The sequence below is a fragment of the Electrophorus electricus genome, chromosome 11 (genome assembly GCF_041902795.1).
Source record: "Electrophorus electricus isolate QZ-2024a chromosome 11, ASM4190279v1, whole genome shotgun sequence".
Lineage (NCBI taxonomy): Eukaryota > Metazoa > Chordata > Actinopteri > Gymnotiformes > Gymnotidae > Electrophorus > Electrophorus electricus.
In genome coordinates this window covers 29,328,217-29,350,000 of record NC_137507.1, presented here as the reverse complement: position 1 = coordinate 29,350,000, position 21,784 = coordinate 29,328,217, and the positions used below count along the sequence as shown (strand labels likewise).

General features: G+C 46.1%; 3 protein-coding genes across 3 annotated transcripts in view; all 3 read right to left on the bottom strand.

The window, feature by feature from the left end:
* yeats2 (YEATS domain containing 2) overlaps window positions 1–1,108 on the bottom strand; it is a 27,423-nt gene extending 26,315 nt beyond the window's left edge. The window contains exon 1 of the mRNA XM_035528504.2: window positions 51–1,108. Coding sequence (XP_035384397.1) covers window positions 51–210 — 160 coding nt within the window. The 5' untranslated portion in view covers window positions 211–1,108. The remainder of the gene's footprint in view (window positions 1–50) is intronic.
* A 2,090-nt stretch (window positions 1,109–3,198) lies between these two features.
* klhl24a (kelch-like family member 24a) lies at window positions 3,199–17,629 on the bottom strand. Its single transcript, XM_027032933.3, has 8 exons — window positions 17,343–17,629; window positions 14,601–15,468; window positions 12,878–12,993; window positions 11,814–11,998; window positions 8,823–8,941; window positions 7,022–7,210; window positions 5,730–5,918; window positions 3,199–5,576 (listed from the first exon to the last, which is right to left on the bottom strand). Exons 2-8 carry the CDS (start codon window positions 15,399–15,401, stop codon window positions 5,376–5,378), a joined length of 1,800 nt encoding a protein of 599 aa, XP_026888734.2. The 5' UTR covers window positions 15,402–15,468; window positions 17,343–17,629; the 3' UTR covers window positions 3,199–5,375.
* Window positions 17,630–18,650: 1,021 nt separating this feature from the next.
* LOC145659941 (putative G-protein coupled receptor 148) lies at window positions 18,651–20,713 on the bottom strand. The gene has a single exon (XM_081723693.1). It carries the CDS (start codon window positions 20,509–20,511, stop codon window positions 19,402–19,404), a length of 1,110 nt encoding a protein of 369 aa, XP_081579819.1. The 5' UTR covers window positions 20,512–20,713; the 3' UTR covers window positions 18,651–19,401.
* Between the last annotated feature and the right edge of the window lie 1,071 nt (window positions 20,714–21,784).

Here is a 21,784-nt window from a genome sequence, read left to right as displayed (position 1 = left end):
CATGTCCGATAAAGAAAGCAGGGAGACATAAGAGCGATATTCGCACGCACCGCTCTGCTCGCTTCTTCGGCTCCTTTTGTTCCCCTGCACCTGCGCGATGTCCTCGTAGTCCGGGTCTTTATCCTCGATCTTCCGTTTCACCCCCGACATATCGGTCAACCTACAAGGGCTCAACTTAGCAGGTGCAAAGCCAAAAAAATCAGTTGCCATGTCAGTTCATCCTGGCACTTTCTATACGTGTGTGGATGCGAATAAACTAACGCGCGACTTATTGATTGAGTGATTGTGCTGAAAAAGCGCTTGAATGAGTTTGTGAGGAAATCTGTAGTTATTACAGCGACCCCGCAAATCGAGCGTGCATATGAGCAGTTATGAGCGGTTACGAGCGTGCATATCTGCTTACTAAGGTTCGCTAAGGGAACAACTTACTTTACCAGGAAAACTGCACGCGAACTACGTGAAAACAAGCAAATCGCGCAATAAACGCAACCAGACGTGATCGTTCAGTACTTTTCTTCTAATATCTCTTATTTGACATTAGGCCAAACTGGACGTTTACTTCACGTTTAATAAACGGGCTAGCAAAGCGGTTAGCCTCGGGTGTCCAACACAGCACGTGAGCATACATAACGTGCACGAGGTGGGCAGGAAAGCTCGGTGAAGCGCGAGGCCTAGCTTAGCAACTGGTTAGCTTTCAACTAAAATAGCAAGACTCCAGTGTGCAAGAAAAGCCAAACTATCCGCCGCGCAACGACAGAATGCAGATTTTATGCGCCGTTTTGTGTATTTTTGGTCTGTTTGTAATGCAAAATTGCACTGAGAGCTCGAGCACTGCGAACAACGACAAACCGCTGAACATACCTGCCGCACCACGCGGAAACGCAAACAAACGCGTAGAAAGTTACTGTGCGGCTCACAGGGCACAGAGTCGTAAAGCGTCTGTCATTTCTCCAGACAGCGCGCGTCTCTAGACTGTGGCCTCGCGGTAAAACGTGTGCTGTTTAGCAGTAGTGAGGTGTGCAGTGACGGGCGTTGCAGCCCAAGCTAACAGCAGACATGCAGACACGCACTCGCAGAACTAGGCCCTGCACCCCCGGGACGTGGCCAGCAGGTGGGGCTAAAGCGCACTCGCAGAACTAGGCCCTGCACCCCCGGGACGTGGCCAGCAGGTGGGGCTAAAGCGCACTCGCAGAACTAGGCCCTGCACCCCCGGGACGTGGCCAGCAGGTGGGGCTAAAGCGCACTCGCAAAACTAGGCCCTGCACCTCCGGGACGTGGCCAGCAGGTGGGGCTAAAGCGCACTCGCAGAACTAGGCCCTGCACCCCCGGGACGTGGCCAGCAGGTGGGGCTAAAGCGCACTGGCAGAACTAGGCCCTGCACCTCCGGGACGTTGCCAGCGTGGCAGCGCAGCGCTGTACTCAAACCATGCCGCGTCAGTCATCCAGATGATCACATAAGAAAGACACGTTTTAATTATTAACCTGTTCATTCTCACTGCACACGATGATGTAAAGAGAAACCTAACAAAAGATATAGATGACAAGGCGAACCTTTTTTAAAGCGTATTTTATAAGAATTAAATACATACTGATGTTATTTGAGTGTATGGAACATGATAAACCAGTTGAGATAACTTTAGCCTAAAAGGCCACATCATCTGCGTTTTACAGTATATCAGAAACATCACCTGTGTCCGCATTTCTGAAACAAAGATGACTGCTAGTGACAGAAGTGCCCTCATGGGAAAGTTGCCAGGAAGGAACACAGAGATGCGACAGGATATCAGGAACCGTTAATACTCTGGCGCCACACACACACAGACAGGCAGTTCTTACAGTTACATGCAAATATAATCACTTTTTTTTTTATTGTAAACAGCACCTGCTGTATGTAAATGACAGGATGCTTTGCCATTCCCGAGGTGCTTCTCAACTGCCATTGGCAAGCACACGCATGCACTCAGGGTGTACTTTCAACATCCTTGAACGTCCATCATTTTAATTGAACACACAGGGACAACCATGGCGGTCATGAAAAAATACAACAAAAAAAAAAGTTTTATTTTAATGCATTTTTAATTTGAATGTACAGGGACTGCAGATAGTAAATGTTAACATGATATGAGGAGAGTTCTGGTCTTCATGTCAGCAGCCTCCAGGTTGTCTCTTGGCCATTATCTCGTTCCTGCTGGGTACCTGATGACTGGCAGGCTACATGTGTCCATGGCTCTGATCTTGTTCAAGTTCAGCCATGCCTTGAGGACCTTCCTTACCTGTGGAGGTGCTCGGATGTCCCATCCTGGGAAAACTAAGCTCTTTGTCGTTGTCCTCTGGGTTTTGTGGTTGTTCAGTTCCATCTGTCCCGATCAAATTTCTTCTCTTTACCATCAGCCAAGCAGACTTTCCCAGCCTCAAAGACATTCCCATGTCCATGCTGTAGATCCTGTTCGATCACACAGGAACCACGAGACAGGAAGCAGAAAGACGGTACCATCCCGATACATCCACAGATTATGCAGGTCCTTAGGAAACCGAGCAATGGGAGAAATAAGATCAAAGCTCGGAAGAGGACCAGAGAAGGTCTGCAAAGTGTAAGATCTTCTGTCCACAGTGAGACATGAAACAACCACGAATATATCCAAGCAATGTCCCCCAAGGATGAGGTTAGGGTTACGTCAGGGGTGGCTGACAGAAGATGATCCTACCAATGTCTGGTGAAGGTAGGACTAAAGGATAGCACAGAGGCACTAATCATGGCAGAAGAAGATCAAATACTGAGCACTAGCTTGATTGAAGGAGGGTGTGTCACACCAGAGCCCCGAGACGTAGCCTGGACAAAGGATCCTCAGAGACGAGTTCAGAAGACAAGACGTGGAAGCAAGGCTGCGGTAGGAACCCAGAAGGAACCCTCGTTCGTGCCTCCGTAATAAGGTCATCAGCTTTGCCATTCATTTCTCAAATGTCAGACTGATTGTCAAACCCTCGGAGAGTGAATCACCCTGTAAATCTCAATGGATTGTGGGCACAGGCATAAACAAAACCATAGATGTTGTTAAACAACAAAGTTACCGAAACGTCAGTAAAGAGCTTTCAGGTGGAAAGGTTTGGGACTTGAGGTATTGCTCCCAGAAACAATCACTCTCCCGTGACTTTGAACCCATAATCAATTGAGCACTTGCAAAAAAACCACATCAGCCATTTCCCCTTTTTGTGTAATCAGTTATTTTATTTTTTGGTTTTGTAAAACCTTTACATTAAAACTACATTAAAATGCTAAAATGTCCTTTATTTAGACATACTTAATTTGGGCATTTAAAAAATGAAACTTGGAATAATACTCTATATTATAATATACTCTACAGTATTGTTTTTCTTTTGTAGAATAAGACAGTAATTGTACCTGCATTAATCATTTACAGGGGTTTGTGGAGGTCAGATAGCAAGATATTGTAATATTGTAAACAGAAACTGGATTTTCTTATGACAATGCAAATATTTATAAGCATTTACACACAGTGTTACAGACAATTTTACTGCATTATTATAGACATCCAGACATGCAACAGGACCTTTACACCTCCGAAGAAACACATTTTTGGGGGTAATGGCAACCCATGAGAAAAGCGCAATAAAAAGGTCTTGTAGGACAGAGAAATAATTTATAAACCACACACCCACACACACCCCCACACCCACACACAGTAGAGACAATGGTCTTCCAGGGAAAATTGCTCTTCAAAACTGTGCCAACATTCCTGTCTTAATATGTTCAGTTCAGATATATACAACCATTCTTCAGTTTCAGTGACATCTTGCCACGCTACAAAGATTTATTTCCTGTTTTCTTTTGTTTTTTTGCAGCCATATGATTCAACAAATATTTTAAAGCCACAAAACACATTTCAGATAAAACACATTCTTGGCATTTTTTTGTGTTCATGTAATCTGGCTCTAAATCTTGTACTGGAAAAATATCTTCAGGTGACTGTCATCATGAGGGAATGTCAATCAGAAATTCTTCTCTGTCATTATAAGCAGACACCCAGTTAGTGTGACACAGGAGGAACAGGAATGACCTACACATGGCAAGCATCTGTAGTGTTGTATACAACCCAAGTCTGCACGAGACAGACGAGACCCAAACGCACAACTAACATCCAATAAACACGTGAGAAATCTATACATTTACACTGGCATATCGCTGCACTAGTGATGATATTCATTATAACATTGAGTGCATGACTGGTCCTCTAAAATCAAGAAAAAAAAAATTAAAATCAGAAAGGCACAACGGTTTCCGATACTACACACACAGACCGATAAATACAAGTCAGACACTGCTGGAGAGAAACGCGCACTCTCCTGATTCGCTGCTGACCAGTTCTGGAACTGTCCGTCACTCCAGGGTTCACTGTGCATTGGTCTAAATGTTTGCACTGTGTCCAAACCATGGACTGTACACACTATCAACTTCGTCAGTTTTGCTAAGACAAATAGATTTTTATAGGTTCGTGAAAAAAACAGCACAATGGGAAAGAACGAAGAGATATGGGGTTCAAATCTGCTCACATGTTTGGACACCAAGAGGAACGCCAAAGGTTCTAATGTTAGTTTATCTATTTCCACAGACTTTTCTGTACTGAAAAAGTCATTAAGGGGAACGAGAATAAATGTAAAAATAAAGTAAACAACCATATACAAATATAATTTAAAAGAATAACAAAGCTGCATTTGTTTCTAAAAAAGAAATACAATTTATGATTATGAGAAAGTACAAACTACATGATAAACAATAATACAATTTAAACAAGGTGTTTTTTAAAAAGTTGAGAATCAAATTATTTAGTAACAAATTAAAAAAAAAATTTAAACAGGAGAGCAGGAACAGGAGAGATTCTCAGTCTCCTAAATGCTTAAAGGCACTTAAAGGTTGTAGAGGCTGACGAGAGCTTGATGCTGTCCTGAGTGGCAGATGATCAGAGTAATCTAGCAGTGGTTTACATCACCACACAGTGAGGTACTGACGGGTAGAGGGGGGATGTTGAGTTTCCACTCATGCACATTTACAAAATTTTAGCAGGAAAGAAATGGGAATGAAGTTGTATTTCCATCCACTATGTCTATGTGGACAAACCTTAGATGGCGTAGCTACCGTGATTAAGGAGATGTAACTCGGCACGGTACATCAGTGGCTAACCGGAAATCTCTTCTGTCACTCTCTCACTCTCTTGCATTTTGGCTTTAGAAATATTCTGACTTTGCCTCCTCTTTGCAGCGTAAAAATCTTTTTGCAATGTTTGGGTGGTTTTTTTTCCTTCCCCAATTTTGGGCTTTTTCCATTCAGAGTGAGTGAGTGTGTGTGTGTGGCCGCGGTCTCAGGTGCGGTGTAGTTTCTCAGTGTAGCGGTGTATGGTGATGCAGCCGTGGTGTGATATGGGGCGGGGCATCGCAGCCACGCTGGTGATGATGCTGGACGAGGGGTCATAACACAGGATGCTGTCAGTGGACTCACCATTCTCTCCCCGTCCTCCCAGGACAAAGATCTTCCCGTTACACACGGACATACCACAGCACTCCTACACATGCACACACACGCAGGGATGTCAAAACACATCTAGTCTCAACATCTGTCTATTTCTAATTTCAACATCTTCAAAATCATAAAATGAAAGACAAATGCCTAAGAAATACATCCAGCCCCCCCCCCACGTCTGAGCTGCCGTGTCTACCTGTCTGCTGAAGGTGTTGACCACAGCCATCCAGAAGTCCTTAGCTGGGTCATAGCAGTAGATGCACTTGGTCAGGCCTCCACAGACGTACACCAAGTTGTTCAGGGACACAGCTGTGATATTGCGTTTAGCAACAGGGAGGTTTGCCCGTAGCAACCAGCTGTTCATCTCTGGATCATAACACTGAACCTGAGAGTTGTACACACACCCACACACAACAATCTAAGAATATATGTATGTTGTTATAAGCTGAGGTTGTTTTATGTTAGTAAAATCTTGTAATATCATATGTTATTATAATAGGTATTTATGCTACATATAATAGGAGAATATCTTATGTGTTAAGAATAATCAAACAAAGTTCCTGACAGACGTTGTGTTTAACATTCCTTACACTGTTAAGATAGTACAGATAAAAGGAAGTAGAATGCTCTGGAAAACTGGGCTGTGCTCAGTCAGCAAAATGAATGAATAAACAGTAGAAAATGCTTTATTCCAGGTGCTATCACAGTCCTTCAGTCTCTCTGTCTGTCTCTCTCTCTCTGTCTGTCTGTGTGTCTCTCTCGCTCTCTGTCTCTCTGTCTCTGTCTGTGTGTCTGTCTCTCTGTCTGTGTGTGTCTCTCTCTCTCTCTGTCTGTCTGTGTCTCTCTCTCTCTGTCTCTCTGTCTGTCTGTCTCTCTCTCTCTCTCTCTCTCTCTGTCTGTCTGTGTGTCTCTGTGTGTGTGTGTCTCTCTCTGTCTATCTCTCCGTCTGTGTCTGTAAAGAATTAAAGAATACAGAGATAAGATGAGAGAAGTATCAGAGGGGGAGGGGCTTAGTACGTCCTGAGACAACTCCCTGTGTAGAATTGTTATCTGATACCTCAGAGACAAAACAGGCGCATTGCAAATGAGCTCCCCCTACTTTCGCTCCCCCTACTATCCAGGTGATACACACACACTCCTCATATGCCTGTTTGCATTAACAGCTGCAAGGCTTGAGTGTGAGTACAGCTCTGGTTACAGAGCAGAGATTACCACCAGCGTCTGCTCTGTATCGCCACCGCCCACATGCTCAGATCAGCGCAACAGAGATTGTGTGGATGAGCAGATGGGAGATCCACCCCATTAACCAGTGACTGTGTGTGTGTGTGTGTGTGTGACAAATATATAACAGCATTGTAAATAATGAACATGCTTACACACACACACACACACACACACACACACACACACACACACACACACACACACACACACACACACACACACACACACACACACACACACACACACACACTGCCTGCCTCTCACCTTATCGGAGCAGCTGTGTTCGTCTGGTTCTCCTCCCATAACGAGGAGTCTCCCTGTACAACCCGCCACAGCCGGGGAGCTCACCGCCACCGTCAGGGGGGCCACCTCCGCCCAGCGGTTGGAGAAGGAGTCATACACCTCCACACTACTGAGGCAAGACTGGCCGTCGTATCCACCTACTGCGTACGCCTGCGCACGCACACACACACGCACGCACGCACACACACGCACGCACGCACACACGCACGCACACACGCACGCACACACGCACGCACACACACACGCACGCACACACACACAACAATTACTGTCCGAGGCATAGCTCTGCTAAACACACATAAGCATACATGTATGTTGATGCCCTCACTCTACTAACTCAAAACAGCGTTCCTAACGTTGGACCTGCAAAATACACGTGAATGTGAATACATCACACACACACTCTCTCACAATAATGGAAAAGCAAAGAAAAGCATCAGTGTGTGAGACACAGCTGTCAAATACTGGCTCGTCAGGTCCTGCCGCCACAACGACGGTGACGGAAGCTGCAGAGTCTCTAATTAAAACTCCACCCATCTGGTTTTCAGGAAGCATGTCCAGGTGTCTGACTTCAAACTCTATTTGTCTATTTTTTGTGATGTTCTCCAGAGGTTGGGGGCGGGGGGGAGATACCCAGCAGTACAATCCTATTGGTCAGTCACTCGTCACTTCCATTTACCATAACTGGCCTTTTAATGCAGTGGCCAGTAAATACTGGAGCACAGGTGGGGGACACAGGGTGGTCAGTGAGCGTTGGTACCAGAGACAAGAGGCAAGCAGAGAGTGGTCCAAACAGAACAGTGTTTCTAAGAACTGGAGCAAAATATGCGCACCCACACACAAAGGTCCAGAGACTGAAGGATTTAAGTCCTAAACCATTTTTTTATGATACTACACCAGAACAGTGACATTCATTCTTACATCTCTCTCAATATGTGTGCATAATTAATCTAATCTATAATATTCTATGGTGCAAATGCATACAGAAAGTTCTATTTAGGAAACAACCAATGAACTTTGGACATACGCAAACAAAACGTGTTTCTGAAATGAGCTGCACAGCACCAAGACAGTTTTGATGATAAATTAGGAAAATGTCAGGAAAACCCCCAGAAGAGCAGCCTGGAGAAGTAGAGAGTCCACACTCTTATTGGGTTTGGAGTTTCACTGATCCATTCGTTCCAGCTCTGTGGAAACAGGACTGTTTAAGAAAGCACGCTAACAATAATTCCGAACACATGAGTAAAATAATTCCCTCCATGCAAGAGTGCAGTGGGGGTTCGATGATCTCATCACGCATCCCAAAGAGCTTTAAAAAAAAAACCACCAGGATTTCTACAACAAGATGCCACTGGACTCCCGCATCAGGCTCGCTTAGAATCTTAAACACTTAATGTGAAAACGTTTCCCTTCCATTCCGTTTAGCCCTGGCCCAGAAAACGCTGTTTATTAATGCTGTTAATTAATATGATATCATCAAATACTTTTATTATGAATAAAGGACACCACTACTGAGTAGACTAGTATGAGAACCTAACAGCCAGTCTAAGTCTCCGGATACGTCCCGTTTTCTGTCTGTAAGGGTGAGCAGTTCTGCTCCTGGAGACGAACGGGAGCTGGTTTGTCTGCATCCGAGCTACAACTACCCCACAGGGTAGAGAATCTCCACGTTGTGGCGAAGTCAGGAAGGGCGAAGTCATGACATCCGACTATGCACTGGAATTTCGGGAAATCCGAGATGTTGAGCTGCCGCTCCGCTTACCTTTCCAAGCAGGACACACATCTTGTGTCTCCAGCGGCCTTTACTTAGTGAAGCCACCCGGATCCACAGGTTCAGCTGAGAGTTGTACATCCAGACGTAGCTACTGTTGATACGCCCACCTGTAAAACAAACAAACAAACAAACAAACGAACCGGAGAGTGAGGTCAGGTCAGAGGTCTTTTAGAAAGTTAATAATCAATGTAAACATTAACACTTGTTTGCACGGATATCATATTATTCATATTATTTTAAAGTGTCTGGAATGACCTGTTGATAACTGGGTTGATGGCTTCTCAATCAAAGCACAGCTCACCAGTTCTTCTGAACTACATACATCTGCACATTATGCACTTCTGCATATTTTTCACACCTCTGAACTGGAAATAACAGAAATTTAAAATATTTAAATCTTTAAAATATTTGAACACCATTCCTATTCTGAGCCCTGTTTGGTTAGACTGGAAGATAAAAATCAGCTGAGATCATTCTAGGGAACGCTGTCGATTCACTAGAAGTACCTTCAAAGTGATGCATTCCTCTGCCGGACACATGGAAGCAGAGCGCTGCCCCAGGGTGGGTACTGGAAGCTGTATGCCCAGTGTCATGTTAATGAACTTGATCAATCATCAATGAAGTGGCTCTTTACGCTGGGACAATAAACTAAGAATTCTCAATAACTAGAGACAAAACCCCACAAACAGATAACTGGAATCAGGCTTAATATTAGCTGTCCTTCATGTGGACACGTTAACCACAGGAATCATGCATTTACTTGTGTGTGTGTGTTTGTGTGTGTGTGTGTGCACTCAAGAACATGTGGGAGGGGGGTGTAACTCCAAGCATGAGTCAAAACAAGCCCTGACACATCTCATCTCTTCCCCTCTGATACACACACACACACACACACACACACACACACACACACACACACACACACACACACACACTCTTTTCCTCCTCTGGCTCTATGATTTACCCTACAGCAAGAACACACGCACACGCGCACACGCACCGCCTCAGCAGCTGTAGTCTCTGTGCTTATCCAGTCATGTGCCGTTCACCCACACAGGTCTCATCAGGACTACATGTGGAAGACTCCCACACAAACACATCCGGACTGCTCCGCTCACGGACACAAGAAAAGAGCGAAAGGATACAAGGGTAAGGAAAGCAAATGTGGAAAAATTTTTGCAAAACATCCCAATCGGAGAGATTGAGGCTGGAGTGTAACCAAGCCTGATTAGACGCAGCTGTGTGGGGACTTCACTGAGAGGCGAAGTGCCATGACGTCACTCTAACTGGAGAGAACACAATCGCTTTGTCCTCTAATCTAGAGCAGATGCAAGCAGACTGCCGTCACTCCAGGAGCGTCACACAGTGTCCGACCCAGCGTGGCTGAGATGCGGTACTGTCACAGAGCCAGTTGAACACTCCCATACGACACACATTGTTAGGACAGGCCTAAGAACAGGATTACCACACAGGTAACACATCCATCACTGGCATGTCCGTCAGCATGTCCGAGGGGTAAGGCTCCTATGATAAGACAATTTAGCACAGTGAGGAATGATGGGCCGTGGAACTGTGACGGCGTACGTAACCGTTAGAGTTACTGTGTATACACACTGTGGCCAATGAGGCTAGCAGAGTGAATCAGTCAGTAGCAACAGATCACAACTCTATACTCACCACACTACACTTCCCTTACACACACACACACACACACACACACACACACACACACACACATACACATACACATACACACACACACACACACACACACAGCATCGCACGATGTTCTAAACACACACCAGTGAGTCAGACCTTAACTATTCAGTTCTGATCTTGTAACCTTTATCTGACCCTGATTAGGGTTCATGAACATATAACATCCATACAAATCCCACATCTAACAAGAGGGTTTACTTCTACTCAGACCCTGGGTAGAAAATGTTATAAAACACACATAACTTACACATAACAATATACGTGAAATCTGAGTGATATAGGTCATGGAGAATACTGTGCCCCTACTACAGCCAATCAGAGTAAACCTCCGCCTGACTCTCAGCCAATTGGAAGCCTGGACAGGAGCCCCCCTGGGCAGCAAGCAGGCTGTTGATCTCACATGTGGTTTCCTTTTTTCCATGAACTGGGTCCTTCTGTGCCTGAAAACTCTTGGCATAAACACTGCGTGACAGTGCAAGCTTCTCAGAAAGCGCCACCGGGCCCTGTGGCCCTGTATGGGGTTGGGATCTGAACAGGCAGCTTCATGGAAGTCCAGGGACTTAATTATTCACTTTATTTAGCCAGAGAGGGAACGCCTGTCTCTACAGGCAGCGACCGGCCTACTCCTAATCCAGACGTGGCACGCTTCTGACCAGGAAGTGTAATAAACATTCCCTTACATATATACTGGTGCTCCGAAGAGAGTATAAAAAGCATTTTGTAGTAAAACATCTGAGATAACACAGGGCTGCAGCAGGGGTGTGTGTGGTGTGTGTGTTTCAGGTTTGTACTGCGAATAGTCAGCATTGTGTGTCACCAGTGTGTTACATTATCCAAGATTTGGTCGTTTCCCCCTGAGCAAGATGTCAAACACCTCAGACAGTTTGGCGGTGTTATGACACCCTGGTAAGCTCACACTGTGTAACTGCCGGCTGCGCGAGTCGTTTAGTGCCAGACGTCACCCAACCCACCACACAGCGTTAACTTTGGCTTGTTGGTTGTTAATGTTGTGACACCGACAGGCTACACATGGGTTTTCTTGTGACCTTTGACACCATATCTGAGTCAAATGTCCCCCTAATCAGTAGAAACGTCTGCTCTTTGATTAGATTTGTGCTGAATTAAAAAAAAAAATTGTGACCACCAACCCCCCCAAACCAGCAAAGCCAGCTAATATTACACTACCCCTCCAGAATGCCTCAGAGAAACAGTGCACCAGAAACTCTGGCTGAGGGGACGGGACATCGGGGCAGAGCTTACCCGAGACGAGGAGGTCGTTTCGCAGTGCACACACAGCGTACTCTGACTTGGTGAACTCAGGGTGTTTGGCCAGGGACCTCCACTCGCCCGTGAACGGGTCGTAACACTCCGTGTATGGCAGGCTGAACGTCCCGACACGCTCACAACCTCCAACCACCACGATCACCTCGGAGAAGCCCGTGGACCTGCAGGACGGTGCGGAACAGAGAGGAATATTTACTCAGGACAGGCCATCTGACAACTATAGCTCTGAGGCTGGAGACTGACAGGGTTTGGTTTTACAGGTTTAGTGAATTCAAGTGGATGAGGCACGGGTGCGATATGTGGGGTGCATATATATATTAAAAAAAAAAAAAAAAACACAACACAGATAACAAACAAGACATTGTGAATATGGCAGAACATTCTAGAAACATCCCACCAGTGACACACAGCTACAGCATAGCCACCAAGGTGTTCGTTGGGCTTTAGGGAACTAGATGTGTGTTAGTTCTCTAATATTACGGCTGGATCTAACAGCAGAAGGCGGTTCAAAGCTCTGGAGGAGATGAACATCACTAACATTATAGGTGGAGACCTCAACCGTCACGGCCTTACCCTCATGGTCTGGGTTTTATTAAGCAGAGGGTGGAGGTGCATTCTGGATCAGCTGAGCACCGTCTACCTGCTCTGCAGTCGGGATCTCAGCATCCAGAGAGGTGTAAACACTAGTGACAGACTCACACGCATGCACGCACGCACAACCGACAGATAACGAGCCCTCTAGCCATGGACACACACTGCAGATCTAATTGGCCTGATAGTGATCAACCCAGAGTGTCTGCTAACACAGTCCTACCACTAACCCCAAATCACTGCCAAAGATAAGAGCCACCAAGAACACAAGCTCCGGGATTACTGGAGGATGAGTCATGTGTGTAGGAAGAGGAAGCATTTTACACACAAGCACACACATAAACGCATGAATGCACGAACGGACACACAAATGTGCACACATGCACGCGAATGTGTAGAAGACACTTCTTTTTAAATATGCGTTTTAAAATATGAGGACCAATCAGCACCTGCGAGGCCTGGTCCGTGGTGACATCATCTCGTTGCCGAGCACATGGTAGCGGCGGGCCTCGTGCAGGAGCTGGTAACATTCCGGAGCATTCTGGATCAGCTGGTCACCCTCTACCTGCGAGGCAGACATTACAGCATTACGACGTTAGGGCATTACGACGTTAGAGCATTACAGACGCTGAAGCGTTACGAAGTTAGAGCATTACAGACACTGAAGCGTTACGACGTTAGAGCATTACAGACACTGAAGCGTTACGACGTTAGAGTATTACGATGTTGGAGCATTACAGACACTGAAGCGTTATGACATTAGAGCATTACAGACGCTGAAGCGTTACGACGTTAGAGCATTACAGACGCTGAAGCGTTACGATGTTAGAGCATTACAGACGCTGAAGCGTTACGACGTTAGAGCATTACGATGTTGGAGCATTACAGACACTGAAGCGTTACGACGTTACAGCATTACAGACGCTGAAGCGTTACGACGTTAGGGCATTACGATGTTGGAGCATTACAGACGCTGAAGCGTTACGACGTTAGAGCATTACAGACGCTGAAGCGTTATGACGTTAGGGCATTACGATGTTGGAGCATTACAGAAGCTGAAGCGTTACGACGTTAGAGCATTACAGACGCTGAAGCGTTACGACGTTAGGGCATTACGATGTTGGAGCATTACAGACGCTGAAGCGTTACGACGTTAGAGCATTACAGACGCTGAAGTGTCTTGACATTACAACATTACAGATGTTCTTATCCAGGGTCTGGCCCATGGTCTGTTACTGGTATATCATGCTGCATTTGAAGCCTAGTCCCCCCCAGGGGCAATGGGATTGTTACACACTACACTAAATCACACTACACTACATACTACACCACATCACACTACTCTATATACTACACTAGATACTACACCACATCACACTACTCTATATACTACACTAGATACTACACATCACACTACTCTATATACTACACTAGATACTACACCACATCACACTACTCTATATACTACACTAGATACTACACCACATCACACTACTCTATATACTACACTAGATACTACACCACATCACACTACTCTATATACTACACTAGATACTACACATCACACTACTCTATATACTACACTAGATACTACACCACATTACACTACTCTATATACTACACTAGATACTACACCACATCACACTACTCTATACTACACTAGATACTACACCACATCACACTACTCTATATACTACACTAGATATTACACCACATTACACTACTCTATATACTACACTAGATACTACACCACATCACACTACTCTATATACTACACTAGATACTACACCACATCACACTACTCTATATACTACACTAGATACTACACCACATCACACTACTCTATATACTACACTAGATATTACACCACATTACACTACTCTATATACTACACTAGATACTACACATCACACTACTCTATATACTACACTAGATATTACACCACATTACACTACTCTATATACTACACTATATACACACTACAATCCCACTACACTATACCACATACTACACTACACAGACACTGCGCTTTGTAACAGGGCTGTCAGATTCTGTAAACAGCAACATTATGCTTGGTAAGAAAGACCTGACACTATGACTAAGAGATGTTATTACAAATTAAAAGGTAGTAAAGTTGAAGAAGGCCTTGTGTGAGGTCTGGCGTTCATGCACCTTCTGTATGAAGTAGTTGGGGTGTAGTAATGGGAGCCTGACGTGCCGGAGCAGGTCTCTGAGCTGAGCGCGACGGTGCTCCACGCTGTGGTACACCCAGCGCATGACGGCCTCGAACACCACCTCCTCCCTGGGCACGCACAGCTCGTCGTTGGCTATGTGCTCCTCCAACTCCTCCTGCTGCAGGTCCAGGAACTCCTCATGCTGGGCCACCTCGGGGAAGTTGTGCAGGGCGTAGGCCCGGCAACGGGCGGCCAGCTGCTTGAGCGAGTGGGTGTCAGCGAAGCGCTGCAGGCCGAGGCAGTTGCAGGGGTCCATCTGCTCCTCCAGGAAGGAGGCGCACGCATCGCGCAGCGTGGCGATCTGGAACAGGCTGGACGCCTCGAACAGGTACTGCACGTTGTGCGTGGTGATGCAGGCCCGGCCGCTGTACACGTACTGCAGGAAGGTTTCCATGGCACCGGCCTGGATGCCGTTGATCTCCACCAGCGTGGCGCGGCTCTCGCGGTGGTCGTTGCAGAACATGGCGCGGAAGTACACGCTGCAGGCGGACAGAACGGCGCGATGGCAGGGGAACTCGCGGCCCTGCACGCTGACCACCACGTCCGTGAACGTCTGGCTGGCGCGGAACTCGTCCAGCACCTGCAACAGTGTCTCCCCGTGCGATGCTGCCGCCGAGATGTCCAACACATCTCCGCCGTTCTTGGGCTGCATCTCGAACACCTTGCGCTTGACGGCAGGTGGGTTGCCGGTGCCAGTCGATTCCTCACGGGTCGTGCGGCGACCCAGAATCAGGACCATGACTGCGCAGGATGCAGGACGCGTGAACGGTCAAGGGCGAGTCCTGCAGACGAACCTCTTTCAGCGTCTGCAGAGATAAAACACAAACGTTCATCTTTTCCTACCTGTGAAGTCCAAAGCACCAAATTGGAAAATCTGTTAATACTTCAATAAGCCTGGAAGTGACCCTGGGTGAGGGGAGTATTTCCTGACTGAGTATTTCCTGACTGAGTATTTCCCAGCACCAACACGCCTGCTCCAACAGACCAACTCTGCTGGCAAAGACCTTCACTCTGACAGAGGCATGTCAGAGCAGCGCAGAAGACAAAGTAAACTCTCAGAAACACAGCATCAGACCCCGAATGCACACAGACCACAGAGGAGTGTAAAACATCCTCTCTCATCCACACTCCCAAACACAACAACTAGCTAACATGCATTTCATGATATAATACATATTTTATTGGAACACAGTGTTTGGAGTTTAGTGTGGTAGACTCCTGTACTTAAATAACTATAAGACAGTTATAAAGCCATCAGTGGCACACAGTGATCAGACTGCCACAAAGGTGAAGACAGGTTCAGACTCAGGGTATTTAGATTAGAGTTTAATTCAGGGCATTTGGATTAGATTCACTATTATTTTCACTACTTCACTATTTTCAGTAACTCACAGCTCAGTTGAGCACCATTTGTACAAGATTCCAAAAGGCATAACGGCAGAGACAAAAAAAGGACAGAAAAGAGAAAAGAGAGGCGAGAGAGAGAGAGAGAGAGAGAGAGAGAGAGAGAGAGAGAGAGGGAGAGAGAGAAAGGAGAGAGAGAGAGAGAGGGAGAGAGAGAGAGAGAAGGAGAGAGAGAGAAGGAGAGAAAGAGAGGAGAGAGAGAGAGAGAGAGGGAGAGAGAAAGGAGAGAGAGAGAGAGAGGGAGAGAGAGAGAGAGAGAGAGAAGGAGAGAGAGAGAAAGAGAGAAGGAGAGAGAGAGAGAAAGAGAGAGAGAGTGTGGGAGAAGGAGAGAGAGAGAGTGTGGGAGAAGGAGAGAGAGAGAGAGAGGAGAGAGAGAGGAGAGAGAGAGCGCGCGAGAGATATGCACACAGAGAGAGATAAAGTGTGTTATGCAATTTTTAAAAGTTTTGACTTTCAGAGGTGAGGTGTCCTGGTAACACACATGTTGTAATATTTATTGACTAGACATTCTGACTGCCGTTAGGTTATACAGGACCACAACACAAGATACAGCCCTACTGACTACTGAATGCAACACTGATCACTGATGTACTGTAGAACTTATGGCATGACAACATAGTTACATTATTGATAATATACGCACTAATCTCATACCCTTTGTGTTTAAAGCCCTGAGCTTTGCCGGTGCAGTCAGTAAATTAGGTGCTGTCATTATTCAGTGAACTGTGGATGCAAAGCATTTTAACAGCCAAACAAAACAAGGAGCAAAATCTTAGCACGTTTAAAAGCTACTCTTCCACATAACCTCGGACCTCCTGCAGTGTTTACGACTACGTAACACGAGCTGCTAAATAAATCACACCACAGACGAACAGTGTTGAATACTACGAATAATCGAGCAGAGAAAGCTCGCTGTTCGTGCCTTACATACATGTTTAAATACTTCGCTTTGTGTTTTTCACCAAATATTTCACCGTCTTAACAGACAAAAAAAGCGAGACCCCAGACTGACCACTGTCCTAAATGACCGCGACCACATGCGGAAATTTCCCTTACACACACACACACACACACACGCGCACACACACACGCGCGCGCACACACACACACGCACGCACGCACGCGCGCACACACGCACACGCGCGCGCGCACACACACGCGCACACACACGGGCTCGTTACATTTCGGAGAGAACGTCACATTTCCAATCACTGTGAGTAATTAATAAAATGCACACAGATTTCCACTCTGAATGAGACCAGGTGAGCTGACTTACCTTACACAACACAGCTCTTCCACGCGAACAAAAGAAAGCGGATGCCCTCACACCTGGGACGAGGAGCACAGGTGAGGAGCTGAGCCGAGCAGGCCACCCTCCTTTAGCTCGCTTTGTTTGGCTAAAGAAGACAGAAGAACAAACCCGAGCCAAACTACGCCAACAAGAGCACACAGGAGTCTGCACAGCCAGCGTTTACGCCGCAGCCTTAAACTCGCCTCTGCACCCGTCAGCTGTCTGAAAGCGGCCCTGGGTGATGTAGTGGTGCAGAGCTACCAGCGCCGGCAGGGAACGCCGCAAAGAAACTTCATTTCCCACAGTGCTCTTCGGCAAGCCCTTCCATGTGACGAACCTTTGTTTGCAAACAAAACATCCATATTTTAAAGCGGAGCAGTGATCCTGGTGTAGGCGTGCTGGGCCGCCGCAGAGGTTATGGCTGTGGTGTCATAAATATATGGTTATGACACCATAAATTTTTCTAGACTAGATTTTAACCATCGACATTTAAAAAAAAAAAAAAAAAAAAAAAAAAACAACAACTTTATAATCATTCGTTCCGGAAATTGGTCCAGTGTGCCTGTAAAATATCGTACATTTCTAGTACTATAAACACAATAAATGTTGAGTGTAGTTTTATTCTTCTATAAGAATGTTTACATGGTTTAATGGGATCTCTCGTAAACACGACAGCGTATATTAATTTGGAATAAAGTTATTTTAACAACAACTACAACAACCACAAAACAGCGAATGTACAAACAGCGGCTACTACAGCAGAGTTCACAACTCCGCAGCAAGCAAACTCAGCTCTGTGAAGGGCTGCTGTACACAACACGATCAAGGCAATGTCTCCCTCTAGTGGCCATTTAAAACCTCCTGGGTGATGCTACGAATCCTGTTGTATGACTTGATGTACATGCCATTCCATTTTTAAATAACACGCCTACCCACCGTTTACACCAAGTCTCATTAAGGCTTACGTATTTGACAAGCTATCGAATTTCCATTTGAAAATGTCTAAAACATGTAACTTGTACATTCTGATCTATTTAGTATATAACTATGCATATATCGTACATATATGTATTATATAATTGTAATATATACAGAATATAAAACTATGGGATACTGTTTTTTCACTGAACTACCCTATCGTGCTGTCAATCACGTCTACATGATGTTGAATAGATACTGCTGGACTATAACCCAGGCAAAACATCAAGACTTTTATTATATCTGGACCTTTATTAATTAAAAGGTCTTTAAAACACATTTAATTTGTCCATGTGAGAAAAAAAAACAGCGGAGTAGTTTTATGTTAGCTATTCTGTTTGTAAGAATTATTTCAAACTTCAAAATGACATGCAAAATGACATACAAAATTGCACACAACTGGATTAAAATGAACACAGTCATGTTCTTATTTAGTAAACTGGTCTGAAATCTTTCTAATATGATGACACAGTCTCAGTCTAGAAATTAAGTATAACTTTTTAAGTCTGATTATACCCAACATATCACATAATTGTGGAATTGTCAGAATGACGGGACTTCGACAATCCCACAAGAAGAGGAATGCTAAGCTGTCATCTGTTTGAAGTAATACTTCCCACTTCACCGTGTAGCAGTCAAACACAAGAATTAGGAAAAGGGAAAAGTATGATACCCGAAGCAAATGTCCGTAGAGAAGGAACAACGTGCAATTTCCAACGACTAACAACAACCAAGTTGTTTACTTATAAACAACTAAAGAGGGAACGTTTTCTTACAGCACTGATCCCTCAGTAACAAAAAGAAAAACAAAAACATAACAAAATATTGACCCAACGTCCACCTGCTTCCAGAGTTTAGTTTGAACTCTAATTTAACACACCTGCTCCAGCAAGTCAGAGACTACATGTCTCTACAATCTGAATATTTGGCCAGGTGTTGGGAGGCGGGGTCTCAGGCGTCACATGACAGGTGTTGGGAGGCGGGGTCTCAGGCGTCACATGACAGGTGTTGGGAGGCGGGGTCTCAGGAGTCACATGACAGGTGTTGGGAGGCGAGGTTTCAGGAGTCACGTGACAGGCGTGACGGCCCTCGTCCTCCTCAGGCCGAAGCAGTCCCGAAGCGCTCCACGCAGGTCCCTGTATCTGAGCCCATACAGGTACGGCGCCAAGCTCTTGGGCAGGACCAGCAGGACATTACAGAGCACCAGCGAGACCCAGAGGCTGGTTCTGGGATTCACGCCCTTGCTGTAGCAGTACGTCAGCAGCTCAATGGCCAGGAGCATCATGGGACACATGGACAGGAAGAGGTAGAGGTAGTGGATGAGGAAAGTCCCTCTGGCGCGGGAGGACTGTCCTCGCCTCCACACGCCTGCCCTGCGCGTCTGACAGCACAGGGCAACGTATCCAGACAACACCAGCAGTAGAGAGAGCAGCATGGTCGTCACGGTGAGAAGCATGCAGACCTGCAGGGGCCGGGAGTGGCTCACCGTCAGCACCAGAACCACGGGCAGGGAGCAGATGTGCCGTCTGCAAGGGCCAGAGACGTGGTACCACAGGAAGACGCTCACGGATGCGGCGGGTACGGAGACCGACACGGCCCAGATGGCAGAGATCACTCTGTAGGTGGTAGCGAGCGGCCAGAGCGTAGCGTAGCGCAGCGGGGCTAGTACGGCCAAGGACGTGTCCAGGACTATAGCGGTGGCACTGAAAAGACCCGTGCAGTACAGCGCCCCCATCAGGAAGAGGACGGCAGCGCAGGTCCAGGCTGACATCAGCACAGCGGCGGTGTTTAAGCACGTGCTCAGCATGTAGAGAGCCACAAAGAGCAGGTCGCTAAGCAACACGTTGGCTAGGAGAAGGTAACGCGTCTGCTGTCGCAAGCGGACTCTGGACAGAATATGAGCCAGAATGGTGGGCGTGGTCACGAACACGGCCACGAAGCCCAGGATGGGGCAGATCTGCAGCGCCCTCGTGTGGCGAGGAGGGAGAAACACACGCCACTCCTGAACAAACAGCTCCACGGCCGTGCGGGTAAAGTTGGCCGCGCCGACCTGTCGTTCCAGACGCTCCGCCTGCCCCGAGCTGTTGTACCAGTCTCCGAACGTACACAGCAGAGATAGCACCAGGTCCTCTGGCGTCTCGAAGAAACCCAGCCTCTCCTTCACCGAGGACTCCATCCTGGCTCGGATCGGAAGCGAGTTCAGACAGCCAGGCCAATGTCCGCGCTCCCTCGGTGTGAGCGCGAGCGTTCAGACAGCCAGGCCAATGTCCGCGCTCCCTCGGTGTGAGCCTGCTGGCAAGTGCCAGAGGTATTAAACCATCTTGGCCATATCCGTTAGGGTTTCCCTGGAGATGGAGATGAAGGTAAACATCACTTTGCTGGTAAATGGAGGTGAGGGGATAAAAACACCTGGGCGGCCACACCTGGCCGCACGCACACACTTTCACACACTTCTGCAAAACACGAGCTGTGTTCTTGTGCTTTTTTATTGCAATTACAAGAACAGAAAATAAGTTTAATAATATATGAATATATGAATTAGCTGCATGTCATGAGTGCTTATTAAAAATATGACTTTTAGCAGATTTAGCTGACATGATCATATTTTCTGCTGTCACAAAACACAAGCTTGTACATTTGAATATTTCAGAGATGCTCAATAAAGTTTAAATCAAAGAACATACATCCCTTCGTGTGATCTGCTACACTGTATTATCGCTGAACAAACACTGTAAAAATGTTTATTTTTACTGCTGCTCAGAGTCCGACTGCCGAGATACAATGTTTTTGTAACACTTTTCTTACAGTGCACACATCATCACTCCCACAGATACGAAACCATAAGTGTCTTCAGTCAAAGCGTGTGGGGTGACCGGGCCTCGCTGTGTGTAACTGTGAAGTCTTACGACCCAGTAGCGGAGCAGATGGGCATGTTTTGGCCAGCAGAGGACGCCTGCCGTTATCTACTGATCACTTCCTTTGCTGGCTTGCCTAGTTAGAGCTCTGCTGTGTAACGCCACCAGAAACTGGCAAGTGTCAAGTGAGTTCACAAGAGTTATATGTTGCCTACCACACGATCTACAAATAGTCCACAATCTTTTTAAACTACTTTACTTGGTCAGCCATCCATATATGACATATAAATGAACCCTATTGATTAATACGGTTGTTATTTGACTGTTCCATAGTTTATCGTAGCTCCACTCACCACTGTGGGCTGCTGTATGATTTTCTGACATGGTTTATAAAGTTACTTAGTACACAGCTTTATCAGCCTCCACCAAAGTTTATTACAGTACAGCAGTTACCATGACACCAGAACTGCCCCCTTTTTTATGTCATAGATTAAAACATGGAGATTTTAACGATATACTGACAGTTGGCTGGAAATGTACCCAGGGTTCTTCTCTGGTCACTTTATCAAAGAGGCGCTTTGTATATACAAATTC

Coding starts and splice junctions, on each gene's coding strand:
- klhl24a (XM_027032933.3), bottom strand. CDS start 15,401: ATGGTCCTGATTCTGGGTCGCCGCACGACCCGTGAGGAATCGACTGGC. Junction 8,942..11,813: donor AAACGACCTCCTCGTCTCGG/GTAAGCTCTGCC, acceptor TTTGTTTTACAG/GTGGGCGTATCAACAGTAGC. Junction 5,919..7,021: donor AACACAGCTGCTCCGATAAG/GTGAGAGGCAGG, acceptor TACAACTCTCAG/GTTCAGTGTTATGATCCAGA.
- LOC145659941 (XM_081723693.1), bottom strand. CDS start 20,511: ATGGAGTCCTCGGTGAAGGAGAGGCTGGGTTTCTTCGAGACGCCAGAG.